We start from the raw sequence: 20,612 nt of genomic DNA on the forward strand, positions 1-20,612 counted from the left end.
AGTGTAGAAATTTAGCAATTCTTCCTTACTTTACACAGTAAGTATACAACAATTACATACAAACTGGAAAAGATCAATGAATAGGCTCAATGTTGTCTAAAAATTGTACACTTCTATCCTTACCATATGATATTCTTCTCCCAATATTTGTCTCCACAGGAGCTTGACAGCAGCAATTTCAAAAAGTGATAAAGTTTTTCAACTTTCAAAGTTAAAAAACAGTTATTTGAAAGGATTCAAAGCCCCTGGAAAGAAGCGCACTACTAAATAAGTTACACATCATGCTGTGAAGTAAATTGTATGGAACATACTTGGTTGATTTATAGAATTTAAAAAAAAAATCATAGTAGAGGCCAAAAATTCAATTTTAAAATAGCATTTTTATTTCTGAAACACAGGGTAAATAATTTACTGGCTCAGAAACTTTTAACAGTTTCAACGACATGCTAGAACTCAAAGACAGAACATGTAATGGGTACATTTCCCAAATACAGCAAAACTTGCATTTCCTCTATGTGGAAATGGACAGTATTCAAACCAAAGGAAGGCATTGTTTTCAGTGTTATTTTCATCTTTATTTGAACTGCTTAAAAACCACCTGCTGAAGAATTAATAGATCAGTGTCCATAAACAAAATTTAATCACATTATCAAGTAAAATATCAATCTTGTCTTTTGTATAGACAATCTATACATGTAAAACAAATATTCTGACATATGGACACAAGACTATTTCCCAAAGTTCCACCTTTATAGTAACAGGACACTAATACTTTAAAAAAACAAAACGTCTTAAATAAACATTTTTATTTTCAGCATTTTACACAGGAAATTTATCAAGTTTAATGCTTGGACCCCTATCAATGGAAAATAAACCTCAATATAAATAACCCATATATCTGAATTTAATGAAAAATAAATATCTATAGTCACCCAATTGTCTGTACAGTTCAACTATTTCAGTGAAACAGCCTAGCTGAATATTGAACACGGATTCAGTCCCCATCCCGAACAGTCTTGCAAAGCAAACAAGTTTTAATAAAAAACACTTAAGACTGTAATAAATATCTCTTTGGAGTCAACATATACAAAGAGTTTGAAAAAATTAAATTTAGACTTTTTAAAAACTATGACAAAAATACACAACTTGGATGTACTTAAAAACTTAAGATCTACAGGTCCGAAAACATCTTTTACAGCTATTACAGTAATTGGTATTTCACATCACCAAAATTCAAAGTGGAAAACAAATGCAGCACATTACAAAAATATTCCAGCCATTTTTGCCATGCTTTTTCAAATATGGTATATACATTTTGAAATTACTTAGTCAATTCGAATCCCTTCCCTGCGTTACCACATTTCCCCACCCCAATTTTAATGAGTTTTTCATAAACGAGAATATTTATCTTTCAAAAAATGGGGAAATATGTATCCATACGGATAAACTGGTGCTCAACACTTGTTTTTCTCCTAGTCCTATCAATAGCCAATTTATTAAAATAAATTTTTGTTTTACCAGAACCGTCAATTTGTAAACAATACACCAAAAGGAAAAACTCAAGTTAATTGCTTAAGTACTAAATAATAATTGCATGCCATGACAGGATCACTAATAACATTCTTCTAAAAATGAAGTCTGCCAATTGATCAGGTTAGTGTGTTTGGATATTTAGCTTGTATGCACATAAAGACAGGACAGAGAATAGAGGCTGGCCTACATAAGGCACTACAGATAACAATGTACCTTCATTCCACATAGTTCATGTCATCACACAGTTCTACTTTATTTACAAAGCTTTAAGCAAACTTGGTGATTTCAAAAGGCTTAATGGCACTGGAACTTAGACAAATTGCTTGCGATTTGTTTCCTAACTGAAACTGAAGGTGATTTGATCTGCTCACCTGGTTCTTCCTTTGAAACTAGGTCATCGGCACTCAGTGATTACATCCGATTCCACAAAAGAAACTATACCCATGACATCACCCTCACAGAGGTCAGGATTAGTATGTGTTAAAGGCCGAAACCATAGACAGAATTATCTAGGTTGCAACAAATTTTCAAATCAAATCACAAAAAGAAATAGATTCAACTGTCATTAAACATGCAATTTAACCTCTGGGAAAAGGGACATTTTTCCAGGATCAGTGCTAGGTTTCTTTTGAAATTTTAGAGGAGTAAGTCCACAGACAAGGAGCAATACAAAACAGGAAAACATAAATTTACAGTCAGCCACAACTTTCAATGCTGTATTAGAAACCTTATTTAAATTTCTATGAATAAATGTGTTTTCTGCCTGTAAGAATTGATTTTGAAATATTGAATGCATCCAATTTTTCCTCCAGGGTGGCTTTAGGAATGAGCAAGCACGATCATTTCAATGCTTGTACCATTCTCATTCTTTGCTCAACTACTGTTATCTGACAGCTTGTTGAAATAGTCTGTTAACAGACAATGATTAAAATTTAGGAATTTATTTAGAACTTAAGAATGGTTTCTTGACATTTGCGCAGTTATAACTGCATACGCTGAAACAACTCCAAAAACACAGAATCTGTAATGTACTTACAAAAACTAACCTGAAATTGTATTGTTACCTTAAACATGATCTTTGAATTGGAATAAGGTTCTGTTTTGGTGAAATGTATCTACTGCGTTATTACTCCATAATGTTTACTACAAGTTATTACGTTGCAAGGCATCACATAGGTTCTGATTAGAATCTGGTTCTTCTGTTATCATAGCAATAACTTCCCATTCCCCAGACCTGCTCGATCTCTTAATAGCATCCACAACACTTTGCATATAAAGGCCATCTTCAAAGGATGCAGCCATTGAAACTGGCCTGTGGGCCCAAGTGCGCCGATCCTCTTGATCCTTAAAGGATTTGCTCAAGGCTTGCACCATGTAAACTGTGCCTTTTAAATATATAAGGGGAATATCGCTGAATGCTTTCTCTAGCAGTCCAGGTTTATTTATAGACATGGTATCAGCAAGCAGCAGCTCCTCCTTGAAGGAAGTATTTTTTTGTCCATACAAGTCTGTGCCCCGAGCAACCAAACGGCCTGTGGATCCCACAATCATGACTTCATGGATAAATGGGCCAGGCATGTTGAAGTTGAGTGTAACAGTGCTACACACACCATCATTCATTAACATCTGGAAGAAGCAGAAATCATCACTAGTGACGTGTCGGATTCCATGTATGTTATAATTTTGTTTCACAAAGGTTTTCAGGAGGCCGTGGACCTTCTCAGCCTTCTTATTGGTCAAGTGAGTCAGCAGATCTACAATATAGGTGCCCATAGTGTGAAGCCCACCCCCACCCATCAGTTCGTCACAGATCCAGTTATATTTGCTGCTGAGAAGACTGCCCCAATATACACGTACATCACAGATCATGACATTACCGATGTAGCCTTCTTCAATTAACTGCTTCATCTTCACAAATGCTGGCAGAAACCGAAGTACATTATCAACAATACTCATGAGTTTAGGATAGTAACGAGCTGCTTTCACCATTTTGAAGGCATCCCCTGAAGTAGCTGCTTTTTCACAAATCACATTCTTTCCAATACCTTTTATTTGGACAGGAAGAAAAGAAAATTAGAAAATCACACAAAATTAAAACATTTCCATTCAGTTATCTCAAGTTCTGGATATTACATAGTACTATCAAAATGTCCAAACAATTGCAATAACAATGATTGGAGACATTAAATTATACTTGACCCCAACACAAGTGCAACAACTGATGTTTTATATCTTTGTATCCACAAAATGTTCAAACAAAAAAAAGGACCACACTGATAACAAATGAAACTAATGGGACACAAACACATCGCAAATACAAACTTGCTAATACAAACTTATTCCCACCTCTGCACCTACAAAATCAGATTGGCTTGAAATGAAAATGTCATCCATTTTTCTCCCCTCTGAAATAATCCAGAGAGATATCGAATTCTATTTTGCTCAGTTCCTACTCATCCTCCAGAAGTTAATACATTTCACAAAATTATAACATTATACATTGCAAATACAATTTAGCTCACTGAATTCAGATTAGTGGCTCAATAAACAGCTTGCAATAAAGCATGAAATTTTAACTTCAATTGTATGACTACAATTTGTAGAGCTCATTCACACATTGAAAGGATAGTATTCCCGAGAATAGCTTCATGGACTTACTGGCAGTTTTCTCCAAATAAGTAATAAATTACTTTCACTGTTGGTTTCCAAGCACACAAGATTCAAGGCTGGTAGGAACACATTTAACAGCATCAATCTCCCTTTCTTCATTAACCTTGAGCAGTGATATTGCTGTGATCAGGAACTAAATGCCAGTTGCAGCATGTCCACCATTATAACATCACATGCTCCTCTCATAAGCTTGCAAACAATGACTTTCCTCTGGCTTTGCCAAATCCAAATGTTGCTTCTACTTGAGTTTACAAAAATTAAAATGTTAACTGCTAACCAACAATAAGCAACAGCTGAAGCAGCACAAGAGAATTGAATGCTTTTTTGGTTTGGAGTACAAAAATGGGCTTTACTGAGACAGTGAATGGATGTATGCTCATCAGACTTGAGATCCTGAGAGAAACTAATCACTTGGAGATTTAAAGTATGGCCTGAATTCTTTGAGGAGGTAATACAAGTAGCTCAGAATGCGGAAGAATAAAATAATTGAAATTAAACATTTTAGCCACATAAATGAATAGTAATATATGAGAAATAAATCATTAGTTATGTATCCTGTAAGTTTGAGGCAGGAGAGATCATAACAGTGTCAGAAAAATAAGTCAAAAAGTTAAAAGGATATACAAAACTAAAGTGAAGGAACATAAAAGTAAATAGAATTCTGCAATAATACAAATAACCATAAAATTAGGATGTGATAAAGGATGCAGGAGATAAAATTTAGAAGTAATGATCAAGAATGACAGAAATATTGAATAGCTGTTTTGACTCAGTATTTATGAAAGGAAACTTAGAAGAGGTTGGATTTGCCAGGCGCACAGGAAACCAGGGAGGCCAGGTCTACTTATTCATGGGAGAAGTTCTTCATCAGTCCCGGGAGGCAGGAGAAGCCCCACTGATTAAGATGAAGTCAAAAAGGGGCTGATGTGGAATTCCCAGCTGCCAACAACAGGATGTCAATTAGGCTCTTTATCCATTATCCCAGGTCCCCTTGTAATTTAGTGATGCCTCAACTTGGCCAACAAACCGCTGCAGGTGCCTCATTATCAATCACTCTATGCCCAATAAAGGGACCTGGGGCTAGGAAGGATGGGAGTTACAGAATGTCACTTCTCCCCAACCGTTGCCTCTGACTTCTTATGCTGCTCCTCTCCTATCACCCCATCTTGTTTTCATTCCTTCTGGCCTAAATGCAATTCAAGACCTATAGCAATGTGATGGCCATCCCTAACTGCTCATAAACTAAGTAGCTTGCTAGGCCACTTCAGAGGGCAGAGGGCACTCAGGAGTTAAATCATTTTGCTATGGGTGTTGAATAACATTTAGGCCAGAAGAATGGGAAATTTCCTTCTGTAGTAAACTAGATGTGTTTTTGCAACAAATCGATGATAGTTCCATGGCTCCATTACGATGACAAGCTTTCAATTCCAGATATATTTATTAGTTGAATTTAAATTCAACTAGCTGCTGTGTGCCCACAGCTTTACCTTGGGCCTCTGAATTGCTAATCCAGTGACATTACCATTGCACTCCATCACTGGGGAGGCGATGGCCTAGTGGTATTATTGCTGGACTGTTAGTCCAGAGACCCAGAGAATGTTCTGGGGACCAGGGTTCGAATCCCACCATGACAGATGGTGGAATTTGAATTGAATAAATATCTGGATTTAAGAGTCTAACAGTGACCATGAATCCATTGTCAATTGTCAGGAAAAACCCATCTGGTTCATTAATGCTAACTTCACTAACTTCCCTTTAGGGAAGGAAATTGCCATCCTTACCTGGTCTGGCCTACATGTGACTCCAGACCCAGAATGTGGTTGACTCTTAACTGCCCTCTGGGCAATTAGGAATAGGCAATAAATGCTGTCGAGCCAGTAATGGTCTCATCCTGTGAATGAGTAGAAGATCCCCATTTGTTATTTCTAAAATGATTAAATAATGAACGATGATCATTCTTGTGTGTTTTCTGGTCTGTTGTCGTAGAATTCTTCAATATGATCAACTGCCTAGCCTGCTTGATAATATCACTATTGTTAATTATTAGGGATCTCCATGTTTAATGTCAGAAGTAAACTAACATACTTTTTATTCAATCATGGAATGTGGACATTGCTAGCAGGACTAGCATTTATTACCCATCCTAGCTGCCCTTAAAGATGGTGGCAAGCTGCCTTGAACCACTGAAGCCCATTTGGTATAGGTGCACCCACAAGCTTGTTAGGGAAGGAGTTCAAGGATTTTGACCCAGTGACACTGCAGGAACAGTGATATGCATGGCAAGTGGCTTGGGAGGGGAACTTGAAGTGATGGTATTCCATTTATCTGCTGTCCTCATCCTTCTTCATGAGAGGAAAGATGAAGTCCATACATCTTTGAAGGCATCTCCAAGGTCAGCCTAATCACTGAGGACCCAGGGCTTTCATCACTGATTTTCATATTTGCGTGATGATCTGTACTACTCGAACTTTAATACAATTATATACCAATAATTATATACTGTACCACTTTATTGCTATTTGGTTTTGTGACATCTGAATCACATTAATTTTCTAGTGTTAAAGTGGGGTCAATTTGAAAAATAGTTAAAGAACTGATGTAAATACTATTGCAATGAACACTTAATTTTAATGTCTGAAGAAACTGCAGGCAATAGATAAAGTGCTCAATCATAAATAAATACATTCTCTGAGATCAGAACTTGAATTTTAAAAAAAGGAAATATTGCTGTACAAACAAACGTCAGATATAAGCAAATGACATTTGTTCATTATGAAGTTCCCACTAACCTTAAAGGGGAAATCGCATACCTCCATTAAATTTGCCAAAGCATTCTCTTATGGAGCAGAGACGTTCAAGCCACACTTCTTGTATAAGTGCACTGATAATTTTCTAACTGTTTCAGCAACTCCCAAAATCACCGGTTTATATTTTTGTTTTAACCAAAAAAAGGGTGAAAAGGCAGCCATTTAGAAACTACAGTTCAAGTGCTCTTTCAAACACTTATACAGCCAATAACAGTTACCCAATCCAAAGTCTTCACAACTCTACCAATGCAAAACTAACACTCCCCATGCATTAACAAATGCCAACAGTTAACTAATTGCCAGGTGTTGATCTTGGGTATGGCTTGAAGGGACATCAGAATCACTAACAACTCATGGCATTCAGCCTTTTTTGGCATTTCTGCAGACTCCCAGTTTCGCTGCAGTAGGGTAGTTTCAGTGAAGATAATGGCAGTGAACACTTAGTTTCAAATGTAATTACCACTGCAAAATCCAGGCCTGTGAAACTTTCTTCAGTAAGCGTGCCTTTAGCTCAAAGATTCAGCACTTTCATAATGAATAAAACTGATATCTCCCCCAAATCTTTCATTCTATGCTTTAACTATTTCCATTTTTGACCTAAGTGCATTACCCACCACCCCACACCACCTATCAAAAACTCAGGAAAACAAACAATAAACTAAAATTCTCATTTTCTTCTGCTGCTTTTGCTTCTCCTTAGCACACCGAGGAAAGGCGAAAGCACTGGTTTGAAATTTGAACCAATTTTAATTTCCATGAAGAACTTCACACCTGTATCATCTTGATAATGCTCTGCACTGCTAAAGCCTTCTTCAGTAACATGCTGAATCTTCTCATGAGACATCAAGACTTTAATGGTCATCATTAATGGTGTCTTCAAAGAGCAAAACAAGTTTCAAGATTTCCTTCCCAAATAAATCCCCGTCAGCAGCATCTTTAATTTCTAATGCTCTCTCCTGAAGACTAAATTAAAGGTCCAGCATATCATCTTGTAGCTGCTCAACTTCATCTTCAGTGCACCTCTCTTCTACTTTATCTAGCCTCTCCTCAAAGTGAAATGAAAGATCAATAATATTTTCCTGTGGTCACAAGTTTGGTGTTTCTTCAAGACTAAATTTACAGGGTAATGAATTAACTTCAATTTCTTCTGCAACTGGTGAATAAAAATGATTCAAAGCAACAAAGGTGTCTCTGCTTAATAAAATGAACAATCCTGATTAGTAATCACACACAGCATCAGAGAGTTCTCTCCCACTATAATGAAGCACAGCATACATGTACACTCACACTTATTGGAATACTTTGTGCCCCAAAATAAAAAAGGTAGACAGCCTAAGAAACTAGGGCTTCAGCTACAATTTGGCAACAAGATTAGATATGCATAAGCTTATTCGCCATGATATTTATACCAGAAATCATCTTGTGATCAGTCACTTCTCCAGAATAGATCTTGCTCTTCAACAGCATCCACTTCTTGGACAGTCACCGACTGGTATGCCTGTTTTTAAAGTTTTCACCCTGCCAACACAGGTCTCCAGCACCATTGTAGAACAGCCTCTCTTGTTGCACGTGTCACACTCAGCATTACAAAACTTCATGCCTGAGGGCTTTTTCTCCCCACAACAATGTGGATATGAAATAATGTTGGCAACCATATCTTTTCTCTTCGGAGGTGCTTGCTGACAAGCATCCTAGGTACCTCATCTCCTCCATGAACTGCTTTTCAGGTGACCGTGCTAAACCTTCTAATTCCTACCAGCACAACATTGTAAATTAAAGCAGGAGTTAAAGGCTAACAATGACTTCTGTATAGCTAGCAGTTCTGCTGCTGAATACATGTAGAGACAGACCTAAACTTTGATTTTTGGGTGGCTTTGGAGGCAGTGCAGGAGCTGCTGATGTGGAATGCCAGTCAATCCAGGGCAAATCTTGGTCAAGGTTTCCCACATACTCCAAAGTTCAAGAAAGCGTAAGGTTTTCTCCATCCTTCTGCATATCTGTACTGCACAGTTTTGGGACTTGTTTAGTGATTTGATTGACTTATTGTTGTTAACGTTAACAGAATTCTCTGTTCAGTTGATTGCTTTTTTGATTTCCCACCTTACATAGCATCAACCTGGGCCAAACTGATTGTTACTTGTGCACGTCTTGAAAATTCTCCATCTGGTTCACTATCCCTCACAACATTGACTGGGAGCCTTATAAAATGGTTCACATGCTATTGTCACCATTTTGTTATATCAGGATTGATGCTTGGATGCTTGAGAGGAGAGAGTCTGCAATCATGCCAGTGAAAACTTACAACTTTATTATCTACTTATTTTTATGTATTTGACAGAGTTTCAAAGGACATCTCAAACTTTCCACACAGGTTCCAGTTCAATTCTGGTTATTATCATTGCTGTTATTAACCCCTTATGGGACAGAAATCTACCAAATAAATTTCAGGATCTGGAATAGACACTCAAAAAGGCTCAACTCAATAACCATTCAGATGAACGAAAGATTAGCCTGTGCATAAGGCCAAGCTCAGAAGAGCAGTTCAAAGTGGCAGATGCATTTCTTCACGTGCATTTCCAATAACACAAGATTCCAATAGACAAGTTTCCATCAAAAACAAAATAACCTCATGCCAAGGTTGCAAGGTTAGGTAGGAACTTTGAGAGAATACAGGCATTGTTTGCCATTAGGCAAAAAAGGGACTATGCAACTGTGAAATATACTCCCCCATTCTAGCAATCATAGTTTGCATTAGCTTTAGATAAGCCATTTCAACAAGATCTCAGCAGACATAAAATGTAATAACACTTTTTGAAAACAGCAGATGCCAAATAATTATTTTCTGACTGAACATAAAAACGATTAACATTAGAGGTACATTTTTGGAGTTTTATTGAAATCGTGGTAAACAATTTTCTACTAATGGCTTGGCTTAATCATTTAAAAGATCATTTGTGGAAGCAAGGAGTTTTTGCAAATTGCAAAAGAAAGTTTCATGAGCAGCTGAAATTGCAAAAAAAAAATTCATTTCATACCAATTTTTCTGCTACATTTTGAATAGCTGCAAATTTACAGTCCCTCAATTATGAATCTATTGTACAGCACAGTGACAGATGCCTCCACAAAGCAAACACTCAAACACATTCAAAACTTAATTGTCTCAACTTTTAATTTTAAAATGGTAAACATGCAATGATCCCAAGGTCCAGATCAACATAGCTGAAAATAACAATTCTAAATAATATTAATACAGTTCCAAGAAAAATTAATCCATTACTTCAGGTGTTGGAATTTATAATCCATTTTATGCTCTGTACTGCATTCTGTTCATTCTTTTGAAAAAGTAATTACTGCAGTCACATTAAAAAAAATAAAACAGATATCAATAAAGGCACATCAGGCACACACCATCCTATTGGCTAATCAAGCTGGCTGTCAATGCAAATAAGCCATTTGTTGACAGACATGCTTTTTTTCCCTAAAATGTTCTATGAAACAGCACTTACAGTGCATCACAAGTCACATAGAACAGAAAAAAAACGTGTGTCCCCTTCTATTGCTCATTTCCAAGCTGTACCTGACTTGTGCTCCGAGTTAGTGACAAAATTGGCAATTTCGGACTGCCGATCAGATCCCATTAACTTGCTGTTTTAGTGTGGTGAAACTAAAACAGATTATGGAGAATCCCCTCACTTGAAATTTAATAATTGTTCCAACGAATCTATGGCGCTCAGTAAGGAGTATTAGTAGGACATAATAACATGAAGTGCACCTTAGCAGGTACTTCTTCCCTCCAAATGGGGAGATATCTGCTTATCTAGTTCCTTAAAATGTCAACATATTCTGACAGTATCCTACAGCTGCTTTTCAATCAAAGTGTGACAAGTGTGTCAAGCTTCTGGAGAGGCAAAATAAATGATAAATAACTTTATAGAGACAAATTAAATGACTGCACGGAGGATTTATGCTCAGCTTTAGCTGTGAAAAAGGTTTCTTTCCTTGAACTAAGCCTGTAGGATCTCTTCAAATGTCATTCTGTAAATTACAATTCTGTAAACATTTGAACACAAGTGATGCAAGTTGCAGAATCTAGAAGACCAGCAGTCAGCAGGTTGTGGCAAAGCTTTCTTTAAAGCATTTTTATATATAAAGTGTACAGACGCATTTAAGGATAAGTACAAGGAGAAAGGAATAGATTATGTTGAAAGGGTTAGGAGAAATTCACGTGAATATATACCCACATAGACAGACTGGGCAGAATGGCCTGTTTTTCAGCTGTAACATTCTGCGCAATTATATATAATTTAAGGAAATTCAAGTAACTTTGAAAAGCATGCATCAAAATTACATCCTAAGTGACTATGAACATGAAAAACTGTCCTTCCCCAAGGACAGTTGCTCTCAAGATGCTTTCTATTTGTCTGCAAGTTTTCCCACAGTTGACCTTGCCATCACCCTCGTGCATTTTCTCCAATTTCCACCTAGCTTGGAACAAAGAGCGGACTTAGAAATACTGTGAAAATAACATAAATCCTGCATTTGACAATGAAGAATTAAATGGAGCACCTTTGGCCCATGATTCAGGGAGCTTTGCCTCATGTAGGATCAACTAAAACTGACAGATGGAAGAGCTTTTACTGAAAAGAAATACTGTAGTCTATGAAACTGTCCAACTGGAATTAAGCCACAAATGATGCATTCCTTGGAATTTCCTAATATTCTTAATAATAACAATCACTATTTCTCTTCAATGAAGCCACAAATGTGTTACTGACAACTAGATTATTGGACAAACCATAACTGAAATCAGTGGTCTACTATAAGACAATTTTGACAAGTCATTGTTAGAAAGATAATGAATCACATCCACATACAATGCTTAACACCAGACTTTGTGGTTTTGTTAGTCTACAAAACTGTCACAAGCCACTGCATTTTATTTAGCACAAGAAGCTGAATCACAGCAGTTAATGGATCAGACTGTCCAACATGTACGAGAATTGAGATGATATCATTGAAATCACTATCTTTATACACAGGAATTTTATTCAACAGGAAACTGGAATGGATGGTCATAAGAACCTGGCTTGTACAATCATATTCCTTTCCTTTCACAGACGTACATCCGGTGATTGCCAAGGAGCAGGAAAAAGGCCTTCAATATGGAGAGCTAAATATAGTATCAATACTGCTGTCAATAGCTCATGTCATTTAGAGCCACTCCCCATCTTAAAAGTCTTAGAATGAAAAACACTATGCATGCTGTGACTTTAAGAAAAATCTTGTCTAAAGTACATGAACGGCAGCATGTGGGTGACTATCTGCAGACAATTATCAAAACTACTAGAATACCAGTGAGTCTTCCCCCTTTAAACAGGTGTAGAAAGCTCATATTTACAGCCCATCAATTTTCTAAAAAATTGGTTGTGGAATGAACAGCCAGCTGCTTGCTGAGTTACTACATGGAATGGAGTGATAAGTTAGGGATTCTTCCCAACAACTTTTTGGTATCTGACAATTGCCTAGTCTATTGGTAGTGTACACTAGCTTAATCACTAGGATTTTGTAACTGAGTTATTTGAAGAGAAAGTAATTTAATAAGGAATTACACATGTATCAGAACTTTCTTCTCTGTTTGGATTTTGAAAAAAATTACCACTGAATCAATCCACAAATTTGATCAAATATTAGTTAACGCTAATCATTATGAACAATACCGCAATTCTCAGAAATTCCAACATCTCCTCCCAATGATAAACATGGTATCTACAGCATTGCCATTTAACATGGAATTATTGGCCAGATGTTTGCAGCAGTAAAGGCAGGAAAACCATGGTATTCACTGATTGATTTCTGGAGTCCATACGAGAGCAATTGAATCTAGAATTTAGCAGTTGCTGTCAGTGATTCAATATGTTTCCGTAAGTGTGGTTCCCCAGACTGCTATCAATCAGAAATCCTTCAACAGGCTTGCTGCAAATACTTACAAAAAAGTTATGCCTCATTGAATGAGAGTTTTCAATAGCTTGCCAAGTTCATCACTACTATTAAGCAGCCTCATTGGTCCTGAAGGAATACACTTATATTTGTTGAATGTCCCATTTTTCTATAATGATAAAGAAGTCTCAGGTATTTTAGTTTTCTAAAGTTTATGATAGTAAAGCTTTCATCTTAATCTCATGCACATATTCTAGTCATTTACTTTGTTATTAATAAAAATTTTAAATAATGAAAAGGGAAGGAATTTGGTGGCTTTAATTCTGGTTCGGTTTTCTAGAACGTGTTTGGTTACTTAACCTCCTTGATATCAACACTACTGGAAGCAGAGAGGTCCCACCGAATTCTACTGAGCATCAAGCAAGGAGAAAACTATGCTATAGAGATCACTAGATCTTTGTGAGCAACTTTCTTGGAGACCGGTGGTGAGGAGCAATGTTACTTCACCATGAACAGATAAAACAATGTCCTTGCAGAAACAAAGACAGAAGTTGCTGGAAAAGCTCAGCAGATCTGGCAGCATCTGTGAAGAAACAAACAAAAAAAAAAAATCAGATTTAATGTTTGGGTCTGAGGTGGTGTTATCGGACACAAAAATTTAACCCCGATGTTTTTCTTCACAGATACTGCCATACCTGCTGAGCGTTTCCAGCAACTTCTGTTTTTGTTCCTGATTAACAGCACCCGCAGTTCTTTTGGTTTTTGTCCTTGCAGAAAACTGGATTTTGCATTTACTTATCTATCATACTGTCCTCTTCTCCTTTGGTCCCAACAACTTGGCTTTCTATAATAAAGATCAGTATGTCCTTCAACCAGCATTTCCAAGATTTGAGCAGTTCAGAAGGAGAAATGGAATTTGCTTCATAAAGTTCTTTAAATGGCTCTAGTGCCTAACATGAAATGGGACTCTTTCACCATCTCTACAGACAAGTAACTGAAATCTGTCAGTGTTAGCCTACAGCAACAGAAGACAAAAACTGTACAGCACCTTCCTTCCACAAGGTTACTTGATAGAAATCTAAACACAAGCATTACAATCTTTACACAATATGGCCTTCTGCTCTTCACACCTGTGACCAAAAGAAGGAGCAGTAAGACGACAATTTGGCTCATTGAATCCACTCTGCCATTCAATGAAATCATGGCTGATCTGATAATCCTCAGCTCCACTTTCCTACTTTATCCCCATAACCCTGGATTACCCTAATGATTAAAAATCTATCACCATCTTGAATATATTTAATGACCCAGCCTTGATAGCTCTCTGCAGTAAAGAATTCCACAGATACACCATGTTTATTATTACAATGTTGTTGACTACAATGTTTTTGACAACAATCGGATCCCTCCCCTCCTACACCAAGCTCCCTTCCAGCCTGGAAGGGACATCCTTAACCCTGGCATGAAGCAGGCAATGCAGAAGTTCAAGACTTGCAGAAAACAGTATCTATCCTCCTAATGATACTCTCCCCTACCACTGATTTTTTCTTACTTCCACCAACCACTTGACCAGATCCCCGTACCACAGAACATCATCAGGTCGCTCATACTTCCTACAGACGCCGCTTTCATCCACACAGGTTCAAAGAACCTTGTTACTGTATGACAATTACAGGAATGGAAGTATCTTGAAAGCTGACCTTTGGGTTCCCGTATCTACTTCACCTACAATCACACCCTCCTGTCCAAGTTTAAAATACCTATGCGAATGAATTCTGCGGTAAAGTGTCCAGAGTTAGGGTAAATAGCCCCCTCCCTGATATGATAAAAATCTGCAGCTCAAACTGCAGATCCTCAACCCGGATCTGAAGTTACTCAAGCTGCAATTCCTGCTACAAGAATGGTCTGGTACTATCTCTCCCAAACCTTTAACATTGTATTAGCAGGCCAATTATTTCAGGAATAGCTGAAAAAAAAAGAGTTTCATTAGCATCATGAAACATGTAGATACGTGAAATTGGTTTGGTTTAACATTGCCACTGGTTATGTAGGGTTTAATATTCAAAAATAAACTGAACCACAGTGCAAATTAAAGCAAAACTACCCTGATCCACTACCATATTGGGGTTTTCTACAAACATTTACCATATTCCTCAATACTGAAACATGATAATTATTCACTATTTGAGCCATTTACAACTTTCAGATCTAGCAATGAAAACTATCCTATCGGTGCTTCTGTAATTCCGGTCTCTTGTGCATCTGCAATTATAACTGTCTCTCTATTGGTGGCCAGGCCTTTAGTTTCAACTCCCAAAGCTCTGGAATTACAGTAAAGTCTTGTGTTCACACTGCTTAACGTTCCTGGAAAACCCTGCAAACAGAAAATATATTGCACTGCATTCACTCAACAATAGCTTACGTTTATATAGCATTTTTAAAGAATGAAACAGCCATTTGGCACTTCACAGAGGCATTATAAAACAAAGTATGACACTGGGCCACACAAGGAGATATTAGGTCAGATGACCAAAAACATGAGAGTCTTAAAAAATAAAAATCAAGATAAAGATAAAAAGGCAGAGAAGTGTAGTGAGGTAACGCCCCACCGTTTGAGAATTTGTTATCCACACAAAACATCATCTACCCCATTTTACCAACTGGGGACAAAGTGTTTGAATGAATGCAGAATGACTAAGATATGGAAGGTGTCAATGACATACTAAACTGCATTTCCTGAACTAGAAAGCATGCACTGCATCTGCATCATCAATATTGTTTGCAGGAATGAATGCACATGGATGTTAATTGCTGTTACGATCACTGCATTATACTGGATAAATCTGACAAATTCTACACATTTCTTATTGAAATAAACAATTTTTTGAGCAGAATGTCTTTATATGTATTGAAAACATGCTTCTAACTTTTATCTTTTACTGTGTAGCAGACAGTTGGAACCCATCCAATTGACAACCACAATAAAATATATTTGCTGTTTGCAGGGTTTTCCAAGAACGTAACTCCTGTGAATGACAGGATTTTACTGTAATTGGAGCCGAGGAACACCATTAGTGAAACATTCACTAACAAACCCGCAGATAAAGGGGACAGTCATGGTATGGCACACTGACCTTTACATAGCGAAGGCCAGGCACCAACTCTGATACCTCCGCCTACCGCCCCCCCTCAATCGTGACCCCACCCCTGACCACCAAAACATCTCCTCTCAAACCATTCATAACCTCATCACCTCAGGCAACCTTCCGCTCACAGCCTCCCACCACATTGTTCCCCAACCCTGCACCGCCCGTTTCTATCTCTTTCCCAAAATCCACAAACCTGACTGTCCCGGCCGACCCGTTGTCTCTGCTTGGTCCTGCCCCATGAACTTCCCTCTGCTTACCTTGACTCCATTTACTCCCCCTGGTCCAAGAAGTTCCCACCTATGTCCGAGACACCACCCACGCCCTCCACCTCCTCCAAGATTTCCAATTCCCTGGCCCCCGACACCTCATCTTCACTATGGACATCCTATCCCTGTACACTTGCATTCCCTATGTGGATGGCCCAAAAGCCGCCCTCTTCTTCCTCTCCACAGGCCCAACCAATCCCCCTTCACCGACACACTCATCTGCTTAACCGAACTTGTCCTTACCCTGAACTTCTCCTTCAACCCTTCCCACTTCCTACAGACTAAGGGGGTGGCCATGAGAACCCGCATGGGCCCAAGCTATGCCTGCCTCTTTGTAGAATACATGGAGCAGTCCCTCTTTCACAGCTCGACTGGCACGATCCCCCACCTCTTCCTCCACTACATTAATGACTGTTTCGGCACTGCCTCGTGCTCCCACAAGGAGCTTGAACAGTCCATCAACTTTACTAACACTTTTCACCCCAACCTCAAGTTCACCTGGACCTCTCTCTCCTTCCTGGACCTCTCTGTCTCCATCTCTGGTGACTGCCTCAAAACTGACATCTATTTCAAGCCCACCAACTCCTACAGCTACCTAAACTACACCTCCTCCCACCCACCTTCCTGAAAGAATGCGATCCCCTACTCCCAATTCCTCTGACTCCACCGCATCTGCTCCCAAGATGGGGCGTTCCACTCCCAAACATCCCAGATGTCCTCTTATTTCACGGACTGCAACTTCCCCCCGCTTCGGTGGTTGAAAATACTCTAGACCGCATCACTTGCATTTCCCACACCTCTGCCCTCACATCCCCTCCCACCAACAAAAACAAAAAAACAGAATCCCCTTGTTCTCACATATCACCGCACCAACCTCCGCATCCAACGTATCGTTCTCCGCCACCTGCAATCCAACCCCACAACCGAAGCTATATTTCCCTCCCCACCCCTATCTGCCTTTCATAGGAACTGCACACTCCATGACTCCCTTGTCTGCTCCACACTCCCCACTAGCCCCACCACCTTTCCCTGCAACCGCAGGAAGTGCTACACCTGCTCTACACTACCCCCCACTCACCTCCATTCAAGGCACCAAACAAACCTTCCGCATCAGACAGAGGTTCACCTGCACATCCACTAATGTGGTCTATTGCATCCGCTGCTCCCGATGTGGCCTCCTCTACATCGGTGAAACAAAACGGAGGCTCGGAGACCGCTTTGCAGAGCGGGTGCGCTCTGTTCATGACACACATCACCACCTTCTGGTCGCGAACCATTTCAACTCCCCCTCTCACTCTCTGGGCGACAGGTCCATCCTGAGCCTCCTCCAGTGTCACAATGACGCCACCCAGAAATTGGAGAAGCAGCACCTCATTCTACCTTGGGAGCCTACAGCCCAATGGCCTAAATGTGGATTTTACCAGTTTCAAAATCTCCCCACCCCCAACCTCATTCCATGACCAACCCTCCCTCTCATCCCCGCCGCCTTGACCTGACACAACCTGTCCATCTTCTCTCCCACCTCACTGACTAATCCCTATCACTACCGACCTGCACTCACCTACACCATCCCACCTACCTTCCTTAGCCTCACCCCTCCTCTATTTCTCAGCTCCCTTCCCCTTCCCCCATTTCTGAAGAAGCGTCCTGACCCAAAACGCCAACTTTTCTACTCCTCCGATGCTGCCTGGTCTGCTGTGTTCCTCCAGCTCCATAATGTTATCTCCAACTCCAGCATCAGCAGTTCTTACTATCTCTGGCTTAATTTTAAGACGGTTGCCAGGGAAACCATGGAATTGGCAGTTAGGGAACGGTGTTTAAAGTAGGAGCAAAAACAAACAAATTCATTCATTCCAATATGCGAATTCCTGCTTATCCCACATACACTGCTGAATAAGCAGTCTGATAACTTAGCAATAGTGAATAATTGAGAGAAATGGGGAGGGTGATTTGGACGTCTTTAGTATGCATGCAAAAACCATGACTTGACATGTTTTAAAGATCATATAATTTTTATTTTTCGTGTTTTTAAAAACTAGTGTGTAAATACGTGGCTGCAGTTTTGAGATCAAGTAATCTGATACTCATGGCAGGTATTGTAAACAACTGTTTGAATAAGTAATAATTGCATTTCAGATTGCAGACAACCTGGAGCCAAGGCTGTGCACTGAACAGCTAAGAAGTTGCCTGATAACTGTCATTAGTCCACAGACCAATGACAGAGACCTTTTACTTGCCAACAACTGTGACTGGTTCTCAGGTGGCTGAGCAGCTTGGAGCTGCAAGTTTCAGAGACACAGAAAGAGGAAGAGAATTATGCAGATCTTCTCCCCATCCATAAGCTACCTGATCTCTCTGCAGTTGTAAACTTCGTTTAAACCTGAATAAAACCAGCTTTTTTTTCCCCAGCAGTTGTTACAAGTTGTGATTTTGAATTGATAAATCAGAGACGTTTTCCAAGTGAATCAATTACTCCGTACTCCTTAAAAACAATGGAAACATTCAGACAAAGACATCTAAACAACAAAGGGTCTAATCAGCCAAAGGATCATCTCAACATCGAAACCAGAAAGCAAAGATTACTGACCTGTCTTTCCAGTTTTCCACCTCCACCAATAATCTGTTTTCCTTATTTGTTTGCCTGTGTGTTTTATGGGGGAAATTAATAACAGGAGTAGAAGTTTTAAACAGCTATGCTAATGCAAATGTTTATCTATAGCTATAATCTAATTACTTGCAATAAATATTAATACAGAAAGCTGGTCAATGCTTTCTACCAACATCAGTCCGGAAGTCAGATAAATTCAGGTAAATGTACATTTTTTTTAAAAAATGTACAACTCCAGGAATGGTGGGGCTCAATTTACAGTGCACTACCTCAAGTGGGGCGAAACAATTTCAACAAAGGATAGCATGTAGATGAAAACTTGGAGGGAGCCATAGTTTAATCTTTAGGGGATACCAGAGTCAGTGTGGAGCTGGAAGCTATTTTTTTTTAAAAACAAAGGCTCAGGGTTATGATCAACATATACACCAATGTTTCTCTGCAGCAAAGACATATTGCACAATGTTTAAGAGCCAGTAGCAATCCTAGTAATTTCCAGGGGTTCTTTCTTCACTGCAGAGTATCTCTTTTGTGTCAATTTATTTTTCAAGTAAAACATTGTATGGACTTCTCTATGCCCATTTCATCTTCTTGTAATCAAACTGTGTTTACTCCCAAATCTCTAGCATCAACTGCTACCTTGAAGGGCTTCGTGAATTTTGGTGCAGCCAACAGTGGTTCATTGATCAAAAAGACTTAACTTCCCAAAAGATGCCTGGCTTGACCAAACTACATGGACTTGCTCCAAACAAAAGCCAGTGTAGAACCTATCCTGATGAAATCTGTTACAAGTTTGAGACTAAACCAACATATGCCCAAAAATAATTTCCTATTTAGTCTTAGGGGCAGGAAACTCCACCAGTGCTTGTCCTTTTGCTTTTCTTGGCAGCATTTAACCTACCCTATAATATACCATAAATAGGTTATTAGTGTCTCTGCAAATCCACTTCTGGTGAGAATTATCAACAAAGCAGCTAATTGTAGTTTCCTGGTCAAAGCTTCCATTTGTTCCAAGTGGTCCTCCCATTTCCTCACCATCATGAATATAAACTACACAAACTGGAACACCAGCCACGCTTGATTCACAAGTAACTGGAAAAATGCAGCAGCTTTTCTTTCTAGCCTGAATGACATCATTAGGTATTGGGAAAAAAAAAGACTGGTGTCACAAAGACTGATATCTCTTTAGCTCTGGATGTCAAAGCAACCAGTATCCCTTTAACAAATCTATTTTGCTAAGAACTCTAGGACTGTCAACCCTATTAATATAGTATTTGAAGCAAGCAAATAAGTAGGAGTCTGCATTTGTTACTACATTGACCTTTCTATTGTTAATACAAAATTAGATTGAATTATTGGTTTAGGTACTACTACTAACTCTACTGAGGAATTCCACTGATTTGATTGCGTTCGATTTGGCAGTTTCCCAACATGCGTTAGATTTCTGCTTTCACCTGGCCTGTTTCTTTTTATCTCAGCAATAGGGATGCTGTTTTATAGGAAAGGATTCTGCTACATCTAGATCACATATGGCTAATGTTGTGCACCCTGTTTTGTCCCCTTTCAACTCCCCACCCCCCACCCCCCGCCCCGCTCCAAGAGATTCTTCCCAATGATGATAATTTTTCAATATATTGACAGACAC

The 20,612-nt window shown here is 38.9% G+C and overlaps 1 protein-coding gene across 2 annotated transcripts in view; it reads right to left on the reverse strand.

Annotated features, from left to right (window-relative positions):
* Positions 1 to 360: 360 nt before the first annotated feature.
* The window catches only part of LOC109933256 (glucose-fructose oxidoreductase domain-containing protein 2), a 45,484-nt gene continuing 25,232 nt past the window's right edge, over positions 361 to 20,612 (reverse strand). For both annotated transcript variants that reach the window (XM_048606019.1, XM_020532227.2), the window contains exon 2: positions 361 to 3,578. In XM_048606019.1, coding sequence (XP_048461976.1) covers positions 2,677 to 3,578 — 902 coding nt within the window. In that variant the 3' untranslated portion in view covers positions 361 to 2,676. The remainder of the gene's footprint in view (positions 3,579 to 20,612) is intronic.

The sequence above is a fragment of the Rhincodon typus genome, chromosome 15, assembly GCF_021869965.1.
Source record: "Rhincodon typus isolate 14 chromosome 15, sRhiTyp1.1, whole genome shotgun sequence".
Taxonomy (NCBI): domain Eukaryota; kingdom Metazoa; phylum Chordata; class Chondrichthyes; order Orectolobiformes; family Rhincodontidae; genus Rhincodon; species Rhincodon typus.